Genomic DNA, 20,606 nt, shown 5'->3' with positions numbered 1-20,606 from the left:
ACACACAGACAGACAGTGGCCAGGGAGAGACACAGAAAGAAAGAAAGACACACAGACGGACAGTGGCCAGGGAGAGAGACAAAAAGGAGGAAAGACAGACAGGGGCCAGGGAGAGAGACAGAAAGAAAGAAAGACAGACAGACAGCAGCCAAGGAGAGAGACAGAAAGAAAGAAAGACAGACAGACAGCGGCCAAGGAGAGAGACAGAAAGAAAAAAAGACAGACAGTGGGCCAGGAAGAGATACAGAAAGAAAGGGGGCAGGGAGAGAGAAAGACAAACATACATAAAGAAAGAAAGAAATGCCTAAGTCTACACATCTATTCTAGCACCCATTAATCTAACGGGCTTAAACACTAGTTCCACATATTATCCTACCCCTGAAACTAGTCTCCCATAACCTAGGGTTCCCAGATTTCCTCTTTAATTTGTCTTGTCCTGTTACATGCGCTGCCGTCAGTGCTAGGAGGTGATGTTCCACTTAAAAAACAAGAAAGCGGGCTTCCTGAGCCAGAGAAGCACTCATGATCCCTCCCTGGCAATTTACATAGGCTACTGCCGTTACATTGCCAGAAAAGACCCTGTCCACTTGGCCCTCTAGAGTCTTCTGCAATCTCATCAGAGCCCCAGTATTGCAAGGGCGCTGAGAAAAGAGCTCCTCAAAGAACCCTTGAAAAGCCCGTATGGGCGAAACAGGTCCTGTCGGGGCACGCTAGAGGCACTGCATGTAATGATAAGTAAAAAATGAAACATATGCTGTTTTCCAGTCTCTATTTATTTTGAAGAAAGACTATAATACAAGCTACATATTAGTATAATTGATGGCCTATATGCCACATTGCAATTGAACCCTAATCAGTAAGCCTCTGTGCTGTTGTGGGAGTTTCCAAATTGCCTCACTTTTCATCTTCAATACTTTTTTAGTGTTTACCAGCCATTGACTGGCCCAGACCTTCTCTCCGATATCAGAATTGACATCGGGGAGAGGCTTGTGGGCTGGCAGCGTGCATTTGCTGCACGCACCTGGCCCTTCCCTTCCTGCAGTTACAGCGGTGAGTAGTGGCAGTGGGCGGTGGTCAGCCTGTGTACCCCTGACCTACAGGACGGGTAATTTTTGGGGAGATTATGGCCTCTGTGCCTCCCCCCCCCCCCCCCCCGTTCTGACGCCTATGCACAAATATATACCTTCCCCTCACATGTATTTACATTGTAGGGAGTGGCCAAAATTCCATGAGCCATGCTATGCATGCTTTCCTCATTTGTTTCACAAAACCATTTAATAAGAAGTATAATCTTGAGGGTTGGAATTTAAAAGATGTGCCTCTGTATGTGGGGGGGGGGGATTTTCCAGAATGATTCCAAATATTTATTTTTTTTCTCATTAGCTTGCAATGAGTTGAGTACTCCATCATTAGATCGAAAACCAAATAGTTTTGTAGCAGTGAGTGTAACGACGCCACCTCAAGCGTTCTGGACAAAACATGCACAGACAGAGATCATAGAGGTAAGGCTTAGCTTCTATAAAGAATGGGAAAGACACTTCCGCTGAGGGTGGGGAAACATATGTAGGAACTCTGATATGTACTGCTGTGATCAAATTGATATGTTTACAAGAACCAGTAGATGTATGTGCTAAAGACACAGTTTACTAAACCACTGGTAATATTTGCTATTACTGTGGCTCATTGCAGGATTTTACCACAGGGTGGCTGCAAATTTACCTTGGCACGTATTGGGGGTGTTCCCAGTATTATCATTTTTATTGCATGTCTTGTATCGGCATTCACATGAATGCTCAATACCTGCTCCTGGTTCATGCAGAAGTACGTAGCGCTTCTTATTTAGGAGGCAGTAATTAGTCCTCATTAACTCTGTTAGTTGTCATGTGATAAGTGCAGCACATTAACTGCCAAATGCGTCCATGATGGCATTCCACCCACGCCAGATCCCTGACACAAAAGGCATTTAATGTGCTATTAATGCAAAGCCCCTTAACGCGGTTTTATACTAGCAGTTACTGCACAGTAAAATGCACGATACATGCTTAATGTTTTGGTAAAAGGGGCCCCTAGGATTGTGTTCTTCGTTACTACTACAAGAACAGAAAGGTACAGATTTCTTTTCTGTTTTTCTTCCAGATTTTATGGCCATTTATCCAGGATGAAATCCTAATTTTATAGAACCATTACCCTTTGCGTGTCAGTGTCATCATGCCCATAAATATTAGTTATTCCACTAAAATGTTGGTCATACATTTTTGTTCTATAATAGAAGACAAATGCTTCCTTATTTAGTAATTGGAAGATTGAAAGGTCTATATGGATGATTAATTTAATTTTAAAGACTTCTAGTGCGCCATTATAGCTTGATGACTAAATAAAGTGAGTTACAACATTTTAAAACAAAGCAGAAAAGATAACATCACAAATAACCAAAACGGCATGATATCAAAATACTCAAAGAAGGAAAACTCTAACAACTACCATGTTTTAACTGTTAATGCAGCAAATAATACAGCTCAATTAAAACTAGCTGAAAAGGCATAGCAAACTACACCATGTTACTTGACATGCATTTAACACCCAGTAATGACATTTGCTTTGTGTTATCTGAATGGAAACTTCGTAGGATGACACCTGACAGTTAACACAGAAGCTTTGCAATTACTATATGTTAATTTGGGAATTAATACATGGTAGCCATAAAATCTGAAACATAGACATATGATGGCATCTTACTGGCTTACTTATTTATTTATTTCTAGAATTTATAGACCACCTATAACTAGAAACATAGAAACATAGAAAGATGACGGCAGATAAGGGCCACAGCCCATCAAGTCTGCCCACACCATCGACCCTCCCTTTTAAGTCTAATTATAATACTGCCATTCTACTGACCCGCTCTTTCAATTCTATACCCTAGTGATCCTATCCTTTGGCTGACCCTCGTAGGGATCCCACATAGGTATCCCATTTATTCTTGAAGTCTGGGACGCTGCGTGCCTCGATCACCTGCATTGGAAGCTTGTTCCAGTGCTCAATCACTCTCTCCGTGAAGAAGTGTTTCCTGGTGTCTCCACGAAACCTCCCTCCCCTGAGTTTGAGCGGATGACCTCTTGTGGTCGAGGGTCCCTTCAGGAGAAAGATATCATCTTCCACCTCAACCCATCCCGTGATGTACTTGAATGTCTCAATCATGTCTCCCCTTTCCCTACGCTCCTCGAGAGAGTAGAGCTGCAATTTGCTCAGTCTTTCCTCGTACGGGAGACCCTTTAGCCCCGAGACCATCCTGGTGGCCGTCCGCTGAACTGATTCAACTCTGAGCACATCTTTACGGTAATGTGGCCTCCAAAATTGCACACAGTATTCCAGATGAGGTCTCACCATGGCTCTGTACAATGGCATCATGACTTCAGGCTTCCTGTTGACGAAGCTTCTCCTGATACAACCTATCATCTGCCGTGCTTTAGATGAAGCCTTCTCCACTTGAGTGGCAGCTTTCATATCAGCACTGATGATTACTCCTAAGTCTCGTTCTGCCGTAGTTCTGGTTAAAGTTTCTCCATTCAGGGTGTAAGTTCTGCAAGGATTTCTGTTACCGAGATGCATGACCTTACATTTCTTGGCGTTGAAGCCCAGCTGCCAGATCGAGGACCAACTTTCTAGAGTACGCAGGTCTTGCTCCATAGCATCCTTTAGATTATAGTCGTTTACTATATTGCATAGTTTGGCGTCATCAGCGAATAAGGTTACCTTGCCTTGAAGCCCTTTAGTCAGATCCCCAATGAATATGTTGAAGAGGAGAGGGCCCAGGACTGAACCCTGTGGCACTCCGCTAGTCACTTCCGACATTTTAGAAAGGGTACCATTAACCACCACCCTCTGAAGTCTGCCACAAAGCCAATCTTTGACCCATGTAGTTAGAGTCTCTCCTAATCCCATCGATTTCATCTTGTTCAGCAGCCTGCGGTGTGGGACGCTGTCAAACGCTTTGCTGAAGTCCAGGTACACGACGTCCAAGGACTCGCCTGAGTCCAGTCTTTTTGTTACCCAGTCAAAGAAGCTGTTACCCAGTCAAACTAAGCGTTAAACAATAAAAACATTTACTATAGTTCACGACAGCAAAGTTAACATTTTGGTTACAGTACATAACATAACACCCTTAGAACAACCTCAAAACCAGTATCAATCATCATTGAATTATATCACAGTAATCATAGTTCAGCTCAATCGACACTGAAAATTCAGAAAAAGGCCTCAACATATAGTTCGGACTTTTACCAGTCAGAACAGGTCCTCAGGATGCCAGGGAGGTAATTCCACAATTTCACTCCTGCCAAGGATATCATTGCTGCTCTAGATTTAACATACCGAATGGTATTCTCCTTCATAGCGATTAACAATGTTTCTGTGGCAGTGACTCCATTCATGTGGTCTCAGTAAATGCTCATCCCTTCAGGAGTGGGCTAATGTGTTAATGAAGGCCTTCCCAGGTTATGACCCCAAACATGACCCCTATAGTTTGGTAAGCTGGGTCCTAATGTGCAAACAGTACTGTTTGTGTTTCAGAAGTACAATAAATGTGACCAATGTTAAATGACTTAAGGCAGAGCTCCATATCTGTAATGAGAAACACATTAAAAAGTCTATAGTTAAGATTTGATGTACTGCCCTTTAGAATCCATCTGAGCAGTTCACATAGTACTCAAAAATTAAAGACCTAATAGGGAAAGAAAAAACAAGTGAGTGACTGAAATTACATCACCATCTTATCTCTACCCCTCACCCTTCATGTTTCTATGTTTCCCAGTAGATTCCATTCCATTAAGTAATACAAAGCGAAAGGGGGAATAATAAGTTTTATGTTCTGCCAAATCTTTATTAATTTCAATTGCTTTTCTGTTTCAGGGAACAAGCAATCCTATATTTTTAAGCAGTATTGCTTTTTTCCAAGACTCTCTTATTAATCAAAATACACAAATCAAGCTGTCTGTATATGACGTCAAAGATAGATCTCAGGGAACAGTAAGTATTGGTTTTCTTTTCCTTGTTTGTTCTTTTTTGTGTGTGTGTAGGGGGTGGGGGAGATTTGGAAGCTAGCAGTGTTTCCTCCTCCTCAGATTTCTTGCATGTTTATAATTCGGGCTCCGATATAGCACCATGAGGTTTTATTTGCAATTATTGGTCAGCCCAATTTTTTAAAAATTATCATCAGCTAATGGTTCTGTTGTGGACATTTTCAAGCACTGGATAACCGAGTCACCTTTTAATAATTAAGGTCTCTTCTGTTACATAAACACAGGAGTCTGTACATTAGGTGATCAATCCATGCTCATGAACTGTTTGCAGAAGGATGCCCCATAAAAAGGTGTGGCCTACAACGTTTTGTTGACTCTTATTTCACTTTAGATCTGAAAATTTCTAAAGGAGAACATTAGGAATATGTAGTTAAAGGTTATACACATCCAGGATGGGTGGGAGGAATGGGGGGATATGTACTTATCTTGTTATTTGATTGTAGTGAGTGCTGTTTTCTGCTTGTACCTATTGTTGGTTAATTTGTTGCACTTTGTGTTGGTTTTTAAAATGAATAAAGAATTGGAAAAAAATAAAAAAGGAATATCTAGTTAAAGTTAGTGCTACAAAAGATGTCACCAGTTACTGAATTAAATTTTTCATATAAGGATATATATTGTTGATTTTTGTTGTTTATCAAATTATATCTTTCTTTGCGTAAGTTAATTATTCAATGGGTTATCTTTCTCGTTCATCAGAATCTAGATTAATAGCTAATCATATTTTGAGTATAAATTATGTTTTCAAATGCACATCAGCCCAGGGAGCACAGCACCATATTAGACTGGAGATACAGAAAAAGTTTTCACTTAGTTTTTTAGATTTTTCTGACATTTTTCCAAACCTTATTCTTATATGAATTTCTTTCCTGTTTTGTCCTCAGATGTACTTGCTAGGTTATGGAATGTTCACGGTAAAAGATTTACTGCAGGAGAAAGACCATAGATTACATTTAACATTAAGGTCAGTATTTGTTTTCTTTAATCCACTTGGGATTGAAACTAAACAAAAAAATCATTTCTAAGAATTCAAAGAAGTTGGGGGGGGTTTCATTTCATAGCGTGTGAAAAATTAAACTTATGGGTCAGTATCGTCTCTGTTTTGTATTTGGTATAGCTGCTATGTAGCCATGTTACAGATTTTATATTGCTAAAAATAAAACTGAAACTGCGAAGGGCCGCTGAAGTTTTCAGCCCAACTAACAAAATTGGGGCAATCTCCATTGAGGACTATACACTTACAGTCTCATAATAAAAAAGCATAGACGTCCAAAAAGCATTCTAAATCGGCACTTGGACGTCCTAATTGCCAGGATGTCCAAGTGCTAATAATCGAAACCATCTTTCTGTACACCTAGTGAGGTGTTCCAACCTCTGTACTTTCAGAGCACGAGATGGACGTGGTGGAGGCATGTTACAGGTGAGCTTTAGGTGGTCTCAAAGGCAGGTTAGACATGGATATCTTGCAGCGATAATCAAACATTTTGCAAGACCTCCTGGACAGAACTTATACGTTTGGAACTAGACCTGTTTCAGAAGGGTATATGTGCCACAAAGGTACCCAGACTGACCAGATTACTACTACATGAATTAAGGTAAGACACCCCCTTATTCCCCAGTGCTCACTGACCCCCTTCCACCACACAAACATGAGAACATAAAGGTACATACCTGTCTCTAAAACAGCAGCATATGGTATGGGGAAGCCTAGTTAAGCTGCATATAGGTATCTTAAGCATCCTGGTGGGTGGGTAATGAACCATAGAAAAGAGGACTCAGGCCCTTAAGCCACTCTAACCACTACATTTATGATACAATATGTGAGCCCACCTAGACCCTACTATACTGCCATATAGGTGCCACCTGTAGCCATAAGTACTATTGGGGTGGTACACACAAGGGTATAGTAGGTTTTGGGGGGCTCACTGTAAATTTTAAGGGGGTTATCGTGAGATATACAGTTGGCACCTTTTATGTGAAGTTCACAGCAGTGCAGTCTAAGGTGTCCCATTGCTCTGTTGGGAATCGATGGAGTGGAGAGCACTTGTATTCTATCAGATCTTAAGGCCTGAATAGGCTTATAGATCCTTATGTATCAGTCACAGAATTGAATTGAATTCTCCAAAGTACAGGCAACAAATGTAGACAAGGAGTAATGTATTCAAAATGTGAGGCAGATCCAAGATGGCAGCCGCTATCTGATGCCGATAGGACGCCTGAGAGTGTCTCTCTTACCTCTGGAATATGCTGAAAAGAAGAGGCATGAGCGTTGGTGGTGCCTCCCAGCACTCGGGATCCATGGTCTCTACAATTGAAGACATCTTCAGACGTCTTATAAAACGAGCAAGTCAGTTCGGGGAATCGCCCGTTGGAAGCGTCGGCAGAGAGGCATGCTTTGACAGTTACCCACGGGCTAGATGTGACTCTGAGCCCCGACGTCAGGATGTCTCCCCTTCAGCCGTTGCCGCTGGGAGGTAGCTCACCGCGAGAGGAGAGCACGTCTGACGAAACAGTGTTCTCCTCTCGAGAGGCCAGTATGTCGGAGGGCTTGCTGCAAGAAACAATGCTGGCCCCAACCACGTCAAAATGGTCAGGATTAGGTCGTTTTCAACCTGGATGTTTTTCTGATTGAAAATGGGGTATAAAGTTAGACGTTCTAGTGGCCTAGACATCCTGGTGACCAAGACGTCTAAGTAGATGATTTTTTTTTTTTTTTAATTATTATATTTGGACGTTCAGCAGTTTGCCATTTGAAAATGGCCATTTTTGTACCTCCAACTTTGGATGTTGGACTTGGATTTTTTATTTATTTATTTATTTATTTTTTTTCCGAAATTGCCCCTCTTTGTCAAGTGATTTTACACTTCTTTCGTTCCATTGTAAAATATGGAATGAAAAAAAATGGAAAATCGCTGGACTTGGTGTATAGCCCTCTATGGAGACTGTCCCAACTTTGTTGGTTGGGTTGAGAACTTTTCAATGGCCCCTCATAGTGTGGCACAAAGCCCTGTATTCTGAAAAAGATAGGCAAGATATTCTTTATGTAAAATAAATTATATAATACCATACAAAATTTAATTCTGTAAATAATCAAATGGACAGCTGGTTCAAAGTTATTATTGAAATAGGAAATGGAGGGTTTGTCATGGATGTTTTTAACATTATTATATATTAATAGTTGCTGTTCTTCTTATTGTGTTAGTTTGTTTGCCAGCATTCTTTTTGAATTTGTATTTTTTCATTTCAAAATAATAGAGGGCCCCTTTTACAAAGCCACAGTAACAATTCTCCTCGGTGCATTTGCCATGGGATTATCGCTTCCGTGGCTTTATAAAAGGGGCCCAAACAAGTTTTGAAATTAAAAAAATAATCCCAGCAATAAAATCATGATATGTGATGAACTGTTTTAATCTTGGTATCCATGAGAATTGAGATATCCTTGTTGAAGGAAAGTAATTCAGAAACATCAACAATTTTTTAGATTTTCAGATTGGGTCTTAAAAATCAAACTTGTGTGATGCAGTAGTGTACCAAAAGTTGTTCCAAACAGTGCAAGGATCTTCCACAAGAAAAGGTTACACCTATGCAGCTAGTATTTGGACACCTTTGAACATATCATTATGTTGCACAAGTTTGATTGTAGAGGCCCGTTCTGAAACTTTCTTACTGTGTCTAGATTATTTTCTGTCAACGAGTGTATATATTCTCTTGGATACTGAAATGAGCAGTTTAACACATGTTTGTATTTATTATGGGACCTTCCATTTTATCAATTGTTGTTAACTGGTACTTATTTTGATTGTTTATGAAATTTAATTTTACATGGGTTTACATTAGGTTTTATATAATTTATTGTTGTTAAAGTAATTTCTTGTTCAGTTTTTCCATGATTCAGTGGAAACCCAATTGCATTCTCATTGGAGATGAAATGTATTTGTCTCTACTTCAGTTATGTGATATTAAATTTATTTGGACTCATATTGTGTGTCCATCATTTTTGGGACAGAAAGGGAGCAGCTTGGTACTTGAGTTAAAGTTGTATTAAATAATACTTTGACTTGTTTTGGTGAGAAATCTTTAGTGGCTGTGGGAGGAGGAGTGGTACTGTGATCATACATTTGGAAGCCTTAACAACTGTTCTTGTTTGAGCCTATTCATCAAAAGAATTGTTTTGCACTTTTGTTATCATATAAGTGTCACATGGTAAACTAATTTAGGAAATTTGCATAACACACACAGAGATCTAAATCAACTTTCTGAAAATAAAAATTTAAAGGAGGAATTTATTTGCTTTATATTTTTACTATTTGTTTTGCTAATTTAGTATGCAATTTACAATTTAAGATCCTTTTATTATGTTGCATTGGAAAGTGGCAGTAGTTTACACAGGTCGTTCCCATATGCTAAGGTCATTTTTGCTGCAGCAGTAAAATGGCTGATTTTCTGTTTTCTGAATTAATGGCCATGCGCTAATGTCACCATTAACCCATAGCCATTAATAAAAATTACCGCCAAGGGGAACACGTCAGGGGTATCCCCTTTCCCCGCTCCTTTTCGCTTTGACGGTGGAACCCCTGGCGCAGCGTGTGCAGATGAATCCGGATATTAAGGGGGTCACGGTGCCGGGAGGGGATTTTAAGTTGGCTTTGTTTGCGGATGATATTTTGTTTACGGTGTAAGACCCTGCAACTTCCTTGCCGGCTATATTGCGGGAGTTGGATATCTATGGTGAGGTGTCGGGATTTCGGGTCAATGTTGGTAAATCGGAGCTCCTCAACATTAACTTGCCTGCTGACCGGGTTTCCTATCTCCGAGACCGGTATCCGTTTTGGTGGGTTCAGCGTTCTCTGCGATATCTCGGGGTTTAATTTGGACCGCCGGGAGTGGAGTTATATGACCTCAACTTTCCTCCGCTCTTTCATCGCATTCGCCAAGATTTGCTTAATTGGAAAGATCTGTATTTCTCTTGGTTGGGCCGGGTGGTCATTGTGAAGATGATGATTCTGCCTCGTTTGTTGTTCTTATTCCAGGTATTGCCTCTTTGGGTGGGTAGAAAAACATTAGAGGGGGTTCAAAGGCATATCTTTAATTTTATTTGGGCTGGTCGACGGCTAAGGGTGAGTAGGAAGGTCTTATGTATGGGGAGGGGGGACGGGGGGTTGGGGGTCCCGGATGTGGTGAAATATTATCAGGCTGCTCAGCTGCGCGCCCTTTTAGAATGGCAGACGCAGACGCCGAAACCGTGGGTGGAAATTGAGCAAGGGTTAAGTGAGGGGGTACCTTTGTTACATCGGCCGTGGGTGCCTGGTAGGGCGCGACTGGTAGGGGGGGTATCCTCGGTAGTGACTTCTTTGAGGGTATGGAATCAGACCAGAGCTTGTTTATTGGAGAGTAGGCGACATTCCTGGCATACTCCGTTGAGACACAACCTTGACTTTCCACCAGGAAGGGATGGGGGAGTGTTTGCAGACTGGGAGTCACAGGGCTTAGTTTGTGTGGGACAGTTGTGGGACCCGGTTCTGGGCGGTGTTAGACCCTTTACGGAACTCGGGGCAAGTATGGGTTTGGGATAAGGGATTTGTTCCCCTACCTGCAGGTTCTCCATTATATCAGGGCCTCGGGTCTTCTGGGAGACTTGAGGGGTGGTAAGATGCCCTTTGAGCTGCTATTGAGTCCAGTGCTTCGGAAGGGAGCTCTCTCTGCAGTATATAGGTGCCTTAATTGTCGGGGGGCTCCCCTTCCCTACATGAGGGCTTGGGAAGATGATTGTGGTTCAGCTATTCCCTGGGACACTTGGGGTGACATATGGTCGGAGATCTCCTCGGCAGGTATAGCTGCTTTGCTAATCGAGAATGGTTACAAGGTCCTCTTTCGGTGGTACTATACCCCTCAGGTTGTGGCTCGTTGGCAGGGAGGTGCGAGTGACCTATGTTGGAGGGGCTGTGGGGAAGTGGGTACATACTTTCATATGTGGTGGCAGTGTGGGCAGGTGTGTGGATTCTGGACTGAGGTTTTTGTTCGGGTGTCCCGGATCTTAGATGTCCAGATACCGGCTGATTGGCGACACGCCTTGTTGTTTTGGCATCAATTGGATTTGGCTTGGGGTGACTCTTTATTTTGTAAGTTGGCATTCATTGCTGCTAGATTGGCCATTGCCTCTCTGTGGAATCAGGCGCTCCCTCCCACGTGGGCCCTGGTGGAGCAACGCTTGCTTAATTGGCAGAACCTTTATCACTTAACGGCTTTGCGTCATGGTAAATTACATGGCTATGCTCATATTTGGCGTAGTTTTCGGGCTTCTATGGGGGTTTGTGGTAGGGGCGGCTAGGGGCTTTGGGTTTGTTTTGGAGTAGGACTGGATGGGCGATACTTGGGGGGATCCCATAACCATATTCCTTTTCACGTTTTGGTTTCTGTTTGGAATAGATTGTTTCTCAACCTTATTGAGAGATGTTGGTATTGTGCTCTGTCCCTAGGGGGGTGGGTGGGGGGGTATGGGCTGTGATTTGGTGGGTATTTTTGATTGCTCTTATTAGTCTGTGGGAATTGCACATGTTTCTGTTGTTATTTTGGAGCGAGGTATTTTGCTCTATATATCTTTGTTCCTGCTTTTCCTGTGAAATTGTACTGTTTGGAGTGTATTTCAATAAAAGCCTTTCATTGAAAAAAAAAATAAAAATTACCGCCTGAGCACTTATCACTATCCATTTTGTAAGCAGTAAGGGTTCATGTGGTAATCCTCCACTAACTAGTTAGCAGCCGGAAATTTCTAACGCCTACTTTCTGCTCCCTAGATAAGCTCCCTCTGTGAAAAAATAAAAAATATTTAGTATGTAGGTAGCAAGTACAGATTAGAAACTTACTGCAGGATGCTTGAACATGTCCCGTGTCAAGTTCTTTCAAGCTGCAGTAAGTGTGCTAGCACTTACTGTAGCTTAGTAAAAGGGTGCCTTTTGTGACTGATCATGCCAACTGCTGCTTTTCCCCATAAAGACTTCTTCCTTTAATGGTTGTTTTGTTGTATATTCAGTAGTAAACTTTTATACACACCAATACACTGAATAAATTAAAATGACTATATTGATATTTATCTTTAATCTATTGGTGTGTATAAAATTATATAGCCTTTGACATGGTTCCTCATGGGCTGAAGTTAGGGCCCAAAGTGATGAACTGGATTAGAAACGGGATGACAGACAGATGCCAGAGGGTAGTGGTAAATGGAATTCGCTCAGAGGAGGAATGGGTGAGTAGTGGAGTGCCTCAAGGATCGATGTTGGGACTGATTTTGTTCAATATGTTTGTGAGCGACATTGCTAGAGGGTTAGAAGGTAAGGTTATCCTTTTTGCGGATGATAACAAGATTTGTAACAGAGTGGATGCCCCGGAGGGAGTTGAAAACATGAAAAAGGATCTGCAAAAGTTAGAAGAATGGTTTAGCATCTGGCAACTAAAATTCAGGGCGAAGAAGTGCAGAGTAATGCATTTGGGGGTAGAAATCCAAGGGAATAGTATGTGCTGGGAAGTGAGAGGCTGATAAGCACAGATGGAGTGAGGGACCTTGGGGTGATTGTGTCTGAGGATCTAAAGGCATCTAAACAGTGTGATAAGGCGGTGGCTGTAGCCAGAAGGATGCTAGGCTGTATAGAAAGAGGAGTAGCCAGCAGAAGAAGGGAGATGTTGATGCCACTATATAGGTCATTGGTGAGGCCACACTTGGAGCATTGTGTTCAGTTTTGGAGGCCATATCTGGTGAAGGTTGTAAAAAGTCTTGAAGTGATCCAGAGCAATACGATGGAAATGGTAAGGGGTTTGAACAAAAAGAAGTATGAAAAGATACTGGAGGACCTAAATATGTATACTCTGGAAGAGAGGAGAGACAGGGGAGATATGATATAGACATTTAAATACCTGAAAGGTATTAATATAGAACCAAATCTTTTCCAGAAAAAAAATGGTAAAACTAGAGGGCATAATTTGAGGTTACAGGGAGGAAGACTTGGGAGCAATTTGGAATGCCCTCCCAAAGAAAGTGGTGGAGGAAAACAGTAATGGGATTCAAAAAAGCATGGGATAAATATAGAGGATCTCTAATTAGAAAACAAAAGATGTAAATTAAAGAACTAAGGCCAGTATTGGACAGACTTGCATGGTCTGTGTCCCATATATGGTGATTCAGTGTAGGATGGGCTGGGGTGGGCATCAATGGGAACTCCACTAACTTGGAACATGAGGATGTTACTGGCCATACTTTACGGTAGATATCCTGCAAACAACAGGATGGTTGGATAGGCTGGAGTGAGCTTAGATGCCAAATTCAGCATTTTGGTTTTTTTTATACTTTATCTTTATTGAGTTTAAATTATATGATAACAGAATCATAATGAATAAAACAGTATCCACCTTACAGTACATAACATAAGAGAATATAAGGAAAATTTAACATTCTTTCTACTGTTAATTAGTCCACAATAATGAGGGAGAAGTATCACAAATCGGAGATTAATTAATTAATCCAACAAATTATAAGAAATTTAGGCTGACTGAAGTGGACCCAATTTACCAACTTGGAACATTTTCTTGGTTACAAATAGGGGTACTTGCAAAGATTACCTCCTTATCTACTATAAACCTCGATAACTGTGCAGATTCAAAAAAGATATATTTAGCTCCCCTATAATTAACTAAGCATTTACAGGGGTATCTCAAAATAAATGTAGTTCCAATTTTTAACACCTGTGGTCTCAAGAGCAAAAACTGTTTCCTTTTTTTTTTGAGTTATCCTAGAAACATCTGGATACATTCTTATTTTTTGATTTAAAAACAAAACATCTTTATATTTAAAAAACAACTTCAAAAGCCATTCTCTATCTGAATCTAATGCTAGTTGTACAAAAAGTGTGGCAACCATTAATTCCTCTGATTCTGACTTCTCTAATAGGTTTGTTAAGTCCAATACATCTATTACTGGTTCTTGCTTGTCCTCCGGAGTCTTCTTCTTTCCCAAGGGAATATAATATATTTTTGAAATTGGTGGAAAAGAACTCTGTGGGACTTTTAGAATCTCCGAAAGATACCGTTTAAACATATCAAGAGCTGTAGTGGATATTAACTTTGGAAAATTAATCAGTCTCAAATTTTGTCTCCGTACTACATTTTCAAGAACCTCCATCTTAAAATTGATATTATCATTATCCCTCATGAGGAGCTGATTTTGTGCTCCCAATATTTCCAACTTTTTTTCCTGCTCAAGTGATTTTTTCTCAATGTTCACCATAACTTCCAATTTTCTTTCATGTTCTAATGATTTTTCTTCCAATTTGCCCACTTTTTTTTGCAATTTTAAAGTCTCAGAAAGTATCCCTGCAGAATGAGTAGACAGAGTTTGCAATTGATTTCCAGGGAAATCTGTAATGTTGAGATTGCCTCCCAAATTGAGTTTAAATCCACCACTGAAGGCTTTTCTAGAGGAACTAGGAAACATTTAATATCCAAATCTTTAAGCTGCTCAGTACCTGTATGAAAATTTAAAGGTAATGGTGATTCTTGCCGTTCCTCCATTTTCCCCAAGACCTCCTGCGTTGGAAATGCTGTAGACCTTCTCCGGGCTGCCAGTTCTTCATTTTCCTCCTCCTCACAGCTCCCGGAAGTTACCGCCACGCTCTCTTCACTCTCCTCACCCTGCAAACACAGTTGAGGGAGTGGCTGCGCCGGCGTGTCTCGTTCCTCCGGAGAGAAGCTGACCGCCTCAAAGGAGGTGGAAGGGCTCTCCGAAACGCCCCCACCTTGCGCCGAGGACTCTCTCACCGGATCTCTTTGGGCCCGGCGTTCGACGAACGCGTCCATAGGGCCAGGTAACTGCTGTAACTCGGGTTCAGTAGGAAAAACCCGAGTTTTGGACTTGCGCTTCACCATTACTAGGAAGATAGGCTCAGGAGCGTTCAGCCAAACAACTTCAGTCCGCCATCTTCATTTGACTCCTCCCCTCCTCAAATTCAGCATTTTGAACCTAGGATAATATAAGACTTTACAGTCTATGGCCCAGAAATATCAAAGAAGAGACAAGTTAATTTAATCATGTATTTTTTAATGGGTATAACTTATGGGCAGACTGGATGGACCGTTCAGGTCTTTATCTGTCGTTATTTACTATGTTACTAAAAATAGATATTCCAAACGGATGCAAAAGCTCAACACTACAGAAACAAGACAGAAAGAAGATTGACTCATTTGAGCTTTGGTGCTGGAGAAGGATTTTAGAAGTGTCGTGGTCCACCAGAAGAAGTAACATATCAATTCTGGAAGAGATCAAACTTGCTATGTCACTCAAAGCCCAAATGATGAAGTTATGACTGTCTTATTTTGGTCACACCATCAGAAGAGAGAGATCACTGGAGAAGGGCATCATGTTTGGGAACCAGGCGAAGAGGGTGACCTGCAATCAGATGGCTGGATACGTTGAAAACAACCATGGGGATGTTGTTGGAAGACCTTTCTGGACTAGCACAAAACCAATTTCTTTTTAGATCCCCAATTCATCAAGTCACTAGGACTCGAACACAAGTCAATGGCAACAAAACAATATTAATATTATTTTAATTAACAATGATTCAAGAACTCTTTTACCATTTAAGACTGAGAAAAGTGTGTTTAGTAGAAACCTACATTATTGTTACCCTTAAGCCTTAAATATCTTATATACTGAGTCAAAAATGAAGTTTGTAAAGGATTGGGGCTATTTAGTCAGACTCTTCAGTTGAATGATATACTCCTTTGCTTAATTCCCACAGAAGCTGATAGAGTTGAATGGCACTAGAACATTGAGAAACTGTTATATAGTGAAAAAGTTTTAAAAAATTATATATATAGGCCCTGATTCTGTATAGGACGCCCGGGAGAGGTTTCCTATACAGAATCAGGCCTACACTAAACCCCGATTCTGTAACCGACGTCCATGGTAAAGATGCCGGTTAGAGAATCGGGTTAGATTAGACATGGCCGCTACACTTATCGCGGCAAGGGATATGTATAGCGGCCGCCTGTCTGATCGCTGGCAGGAGAATGCCCAACTCCTCCTGCCGGAAAGTCGGACCCCCTCCGGACCCTCCATGCTAATGCCCTACCCCCAACTAAACTTGGCACCTGGGCCAATCAGGCCTTAGGATGTGGCCACCAGTATTACCCAGAGCAGGGCTCTGTAAAAACTTGATGGCTACAAACAATAATGCAATCACGTGTGACCCGGCCTGGAGTCACCCTGCAGGACTGGAGTTTATAGTAGCAATGAAAAATTCACTCAAACACAAATAAAGTTCCAACAATTGTGGCTTGTCAGGATAAAGTTCTTTTTACTTAATTCCTTAAGGCAGGTAAGTACTTTCCAGACTTTATAACTTCAGTCAGGTTTTCACACAGCCTTAATAACCAAAAACCAAAAAAAAACAAACTGCCAAAAGAGAAAAAGGCAGGAAAATAAAGCCGCTCACAATACAGTGCAACTTTCTTTCTGTGTCTCTTAAGTCACACTTATCCTTGAGACCTCAGCTCAATACAGAGCTTACTCTGCCTGCTGAAAAGCAGGTATTTCACTTTATCAGAATACAGTTCAGCATTTAAGCTTTCCTCAATTTATAGTCCTTGCAGCAATTGAAGGAAAGCCTCTGGCAATCAGAATATGGTTGCCAGGAAAAGGAGAGAGTCCTAGGTTTTGCCAAAAACAAAGGCCTTCAGAAAAGGCTTTCAAATTCCCTCCCAGAATGGAAGCAAAACCTCTCCCCACTCTCTCTAAGCTTTCTCAAAAAAAAACAGCATTCAAAAACAAAATACACAGCACACAAACAGGTCCAAAACTCACTCACTGTTTGTGACTCAAAGTCAGGTTCAGCTGCATAGGTTCAGGCAAATTACACTCACAGCCAGCACAAGACTCTTGAAAGTCCATAGGTTCTTCAAACAGGTAAGACAAATCCTCTGGCTGTTCAACCTCCATAGGTTGGGGCCTGTTGTCCCTGTTTGGCTCGGCAGGGTTCCTAGGGAGGCAAGGCCCAAACTTCCTCCCTAACCGGCTTGCTGGTCTGAATGCTACTGCTGGCTTATCTACCTTTGGGGCGTGCCCTGCTCTAGGTGAGTCAGCAGTAGCCCAGGGTCCTCTAGAGCTCCCCTGGTGGCGAGTTGTACATAATTCACCTATCTCATCCCCAGATAAGTCAGGCTCCACCTGGTGGTCACTGACCCTGTTTCTCACAATAAATTCCTGAGAAATCCTGGAATTTTTCTTCCGGGGTTTTATTGTTACATTAGCTTTTCCCTTAGCTGGGACCTTGACAGGCCTTGTGTCTGTTTGGTCACATACCCCCACCCTTAAATGAGACTTATCCCTATAAGAATCAGAAAGGGAGGAGAGGACAAGGAAAACCCAGGACAGCATTATTTATGTCTCCTGTTCCGAAATCTCTTTTCTTCCGGTCGAGGATCTGAGCATAGATTCTCAAAATCCTCTGGCCAGTGAAGCACAGCGGGTTCAGGGTTCTTAGTGCTTGGATGCTTACAGGGTTCTGCTCCTTCTAGCCCTTCCACCCTTTCTGTGATGGCTGTAAGGACTTGGGCTATTTCCTCAACCCGTTCTTGTATTTGATCCTGCAAATTCGTCACACTGCCACCCACCCGTTTCACTGAGTCTTCCACCGAACCCAGCTGGACGGCCTGCCGTTCTAATTGAGCCTTGTTACTATGACTCTGCTTAGCCAAACTGCCTGGTTCTATCCCTTCTGTGGTCCAAAGTTCTTGTGTAGCTTGCATCGTCTTAAGTTGCTCTAACCACTTTTTTTGTTGAGCTTGACTACCTACTACTTTGGTCTCTACATCCTGCATTTGCTGCTTTATTTGTCCGGATAGTCCATCCAGAGCCTCAGCCTGATTCTGTCTTTGGGTGGCTAACTCCTGTCTTAATATCTCTTTCAATTCCAGCAAGTAACCCTTAAACAGAGATTCTTCCCTAGCTACTTGCTTTTGATTATTATCTGAACATTCCTGACGGAGGGCTTGTATTTCTTCCTTCCATAATGTCTCTTGTATCCCAGACATTTTATTCAATCTTTCCTTAAGTGATATTATTTCCTGCTGGAGCTGTGTCATATCCTCCTCGGACCGAACTGACTTGATATTTACAGGGTTTTGAACAGGACCTTCCCTAAGGTTGCTCTCTTTTCCTCCCTGGAAAGTGTCTAGCTCGGGATCCTGACACTTAATCGGGTGCCCCGGGTCTGTGGACCCAAATCCCTTCATTCCCCTATTAGTTTCCCGAAGGTGTACCCAGCGCTCTAATTTAGCATGCCAGATACGCTCGCATATTAGTTGCGCGATCTTGTCTCCAGGATGTACCTGAAACTCCGACTCCGTATGGTTCACTAATAATACCAAGATGTTCCCTCGATAATCGGGGTCTATTACCCCTGCCGCTACATCTACTGAATGCTCTGCGGCCAAGCCCGACCTAGGACTTATTCTTACATAAGAGCCTGGCGGTGGAGCAATCTGTAAATCTGTTTTTACAAGAGCTCTGCCTTTGGCGGGTATAATCTGTCCATGCGCCGCATAAACGTCAAAGCCTGCCGCTCTAGAATATGCCTGAGTGGGGGCCTTAGCATTCTCTGAGAGGGGGACCCATCTAAGTGTGGGCCGCCATCCAGATCTAGCCGGTGCATCAGAAGATTGTCTTTTTTCCCACTTTCTCCTATCAGGATACCGGTCTCTCCTAGTCTGTGCTCCCAGTACCAGTTTATGTGAGGATTGGAATTTTACCAGGGTTTTATTTTCCAAGGGTTCAGTTGGTTTCACCCCCTCCTCCCATCCAGGCCAATCCCTGCCTAGAATCAACGGGAAAGGGCATGAATGCACCACCGCAACTTGAAGATTATATTTCTCCCTGTTGTATTCCAACTCTATCTTAACCCGTGGGTATCGTCTAGAGTCTCCATGCACACATCTCACAAACACTTCACTCCATTTTCCCTTTTTAAAGGGAACGGTCTCAAGCTGTCTATACAGTTGGCTTGAAATCACTGATTGTTCAGCCCCTGTGTCCAGCAATGCCATTATTCTTCTCCCCGCTACCCATACCGGGACCTGGCATCCCGACGTATCTGCCCTCTTAGAGTCTCGCAGAACCACAAAGTCTCTTCTCTCTCTACAGAACTTCTGGGTATGTCCTGCCTTTCCACACCTATAACACCTTCTTTCACTTCCCTGTGCGTTAGACCTAGGAATGGAAGAGAATGACTCCTTAGAAGGATTTTTTTTATTCCAACCCTTCCCCTGCTCCGCTGGACTCTGTCTAAGTGGGTACCCCTGTACAGCGCCTGGGCCTACCCCTGCGGATTCCTGGGAGTCCAGGTATGCTTCCGCAACTTCCAAGACTTGTCCCAGTGTCTTACAATTTTGCCTCTTAACCCATGATTTAATATTTCTAGGAACGGCCTCCAACAACTGTTCCTTTACTACTTCAGCAAATAAGGCCCTAGCATCATTCAAGAAAGGCTGGAGCCACTTCTCCGCTAACTTGATGATCCGCTGTAATAGGGCTTTGGGTCTTTCTAAGGGTAACATCTGTGTGGCCCTAAACTTCTGCCTATAGTGTTCAGTAGTATACCCAAGGTAATCCAAAATATGGGCTTTCACCGCGGGATAGTTGTTCGCATGCTCAGGGCCTAAGGTTTGGAATGCTGCTAGGGATTCACCGGCCAAACAGGGCAACAGCCTAAATACCCATTGCTCCTGGGACCAACCTGCAGCCACTGCTATCCGCTCGAATGAGCATAAAAAATCATCCGGAGCATCTCCCGGTGCAATTTTACACAGGTTAAGATTTGTCAATGGGTTTACTCCTACCAGTGCTGTAGATACTGTACTTGCTATCTCGGGCCTTGCTGGTTGAGTAGTCGTCTGTTGTAGTATCTGCGCGAATATCTTGGCCTGTTCCTGCATGGTATTCATCAGCTCACCATGCTGTCTCAACAGGGTGTCCTGGCTGGCCTGCCACCGCTCCTCACTAGACCTCAATATGCCTTTTAGTTCCTCGGCTTGTCTTTGCCGCTCCCCGGCCAGCGCTGCCAAAATCTGGGCTTGCTCCATGGTGCAGTCCTGAAAAGCAAACAAAAAGAAAAGGAACCCAAGTGTGGCCGCTTGGTAACCGTGTTCCTCCCCTTTACCAGACCCCCCAGCCTAGGTACTCTTACCGATAGAACTGGTGAGTCTGCGCCTTTGGTGTTTAGGCCTCCTTGGCCTCCAGTCGTTCTCCGCACGGCTTGCCCCTCTGGAATTCGGGTCCCAAACTGGAACTGTCTCTGGAACTCCGGTCTGGTTCCCTCGGACTCCCAACTCCCACTGAGCTCCACGCAGTTCACCTCCAAAGGATATTCTGCAGTCTTTATCTTTGTTTCCGGCTTCCGGTTGGAAACTCCTCCTCCGAATAGGATTCAGGCAACTCCTCAGATAAAGTACTCAAAAAAAAACATATGCTTCTCAAAGCAAACA

The 20,606-nt window shown here is 42.6% G+C and overlaps 1 protein-coding gene across 23 annotated transcripts in view; it reads left to right on the top strand.

Annotated features, from left to right (window-relative positions):
- INPP4A (inositol polyphosphate-4-phosphatase type I A) overlaps positions 1 to 20,606 on the top strand; it is a 399,562-nt gene that overhangs the window by 148,928 nt on the left and 230,028 nt on the right. For all 23 annotated transcript variants that reach the window (XR_004539925.1, XM_033949323.1, XM_033949336.1 and 20 more), the window contains 3 exons: positions 1,384 to 1,502; positions 4,909 to 5,025; positions 5,960 to 6,039. Coding sequence is in view for 22 of the 23 variants with exons in the window: in XM_033949323.1 (XP_033805214.1) it covers positions 1,384 to 1,502; positions 4,909 to 5,025; positions 5,960 to 6,039 (316 nt within the window). In the remaining variant the exon portion in view is untranslated. The remainder of the gene's footprint in view (positions 1 to 1,383; positions 1,503 to 4,908; positions 5,026 to 5,959; positions 6,040 to 20,606) is intronic.

The sequence above is a fragment of the Geotrypetes seraphini genome, chromosome 6 (assembly GCF_902459505.1).
Source record: "Geotrypetes seraphini chromosome 6, aGeoSer1.1, whole genome shotgun sequence".
Taxonomy (NCBI): Eukaryota; Metazoa; Chordata; class Amphibia; order Gymnophiona; family Dermophiidae; genus Geotrypetes; species Geotrypetes seraphini.
Note: the sequence above shows the minus strand (reverse complement) of the source record. Positions and strands in the feature narration are given on the sequence as shown.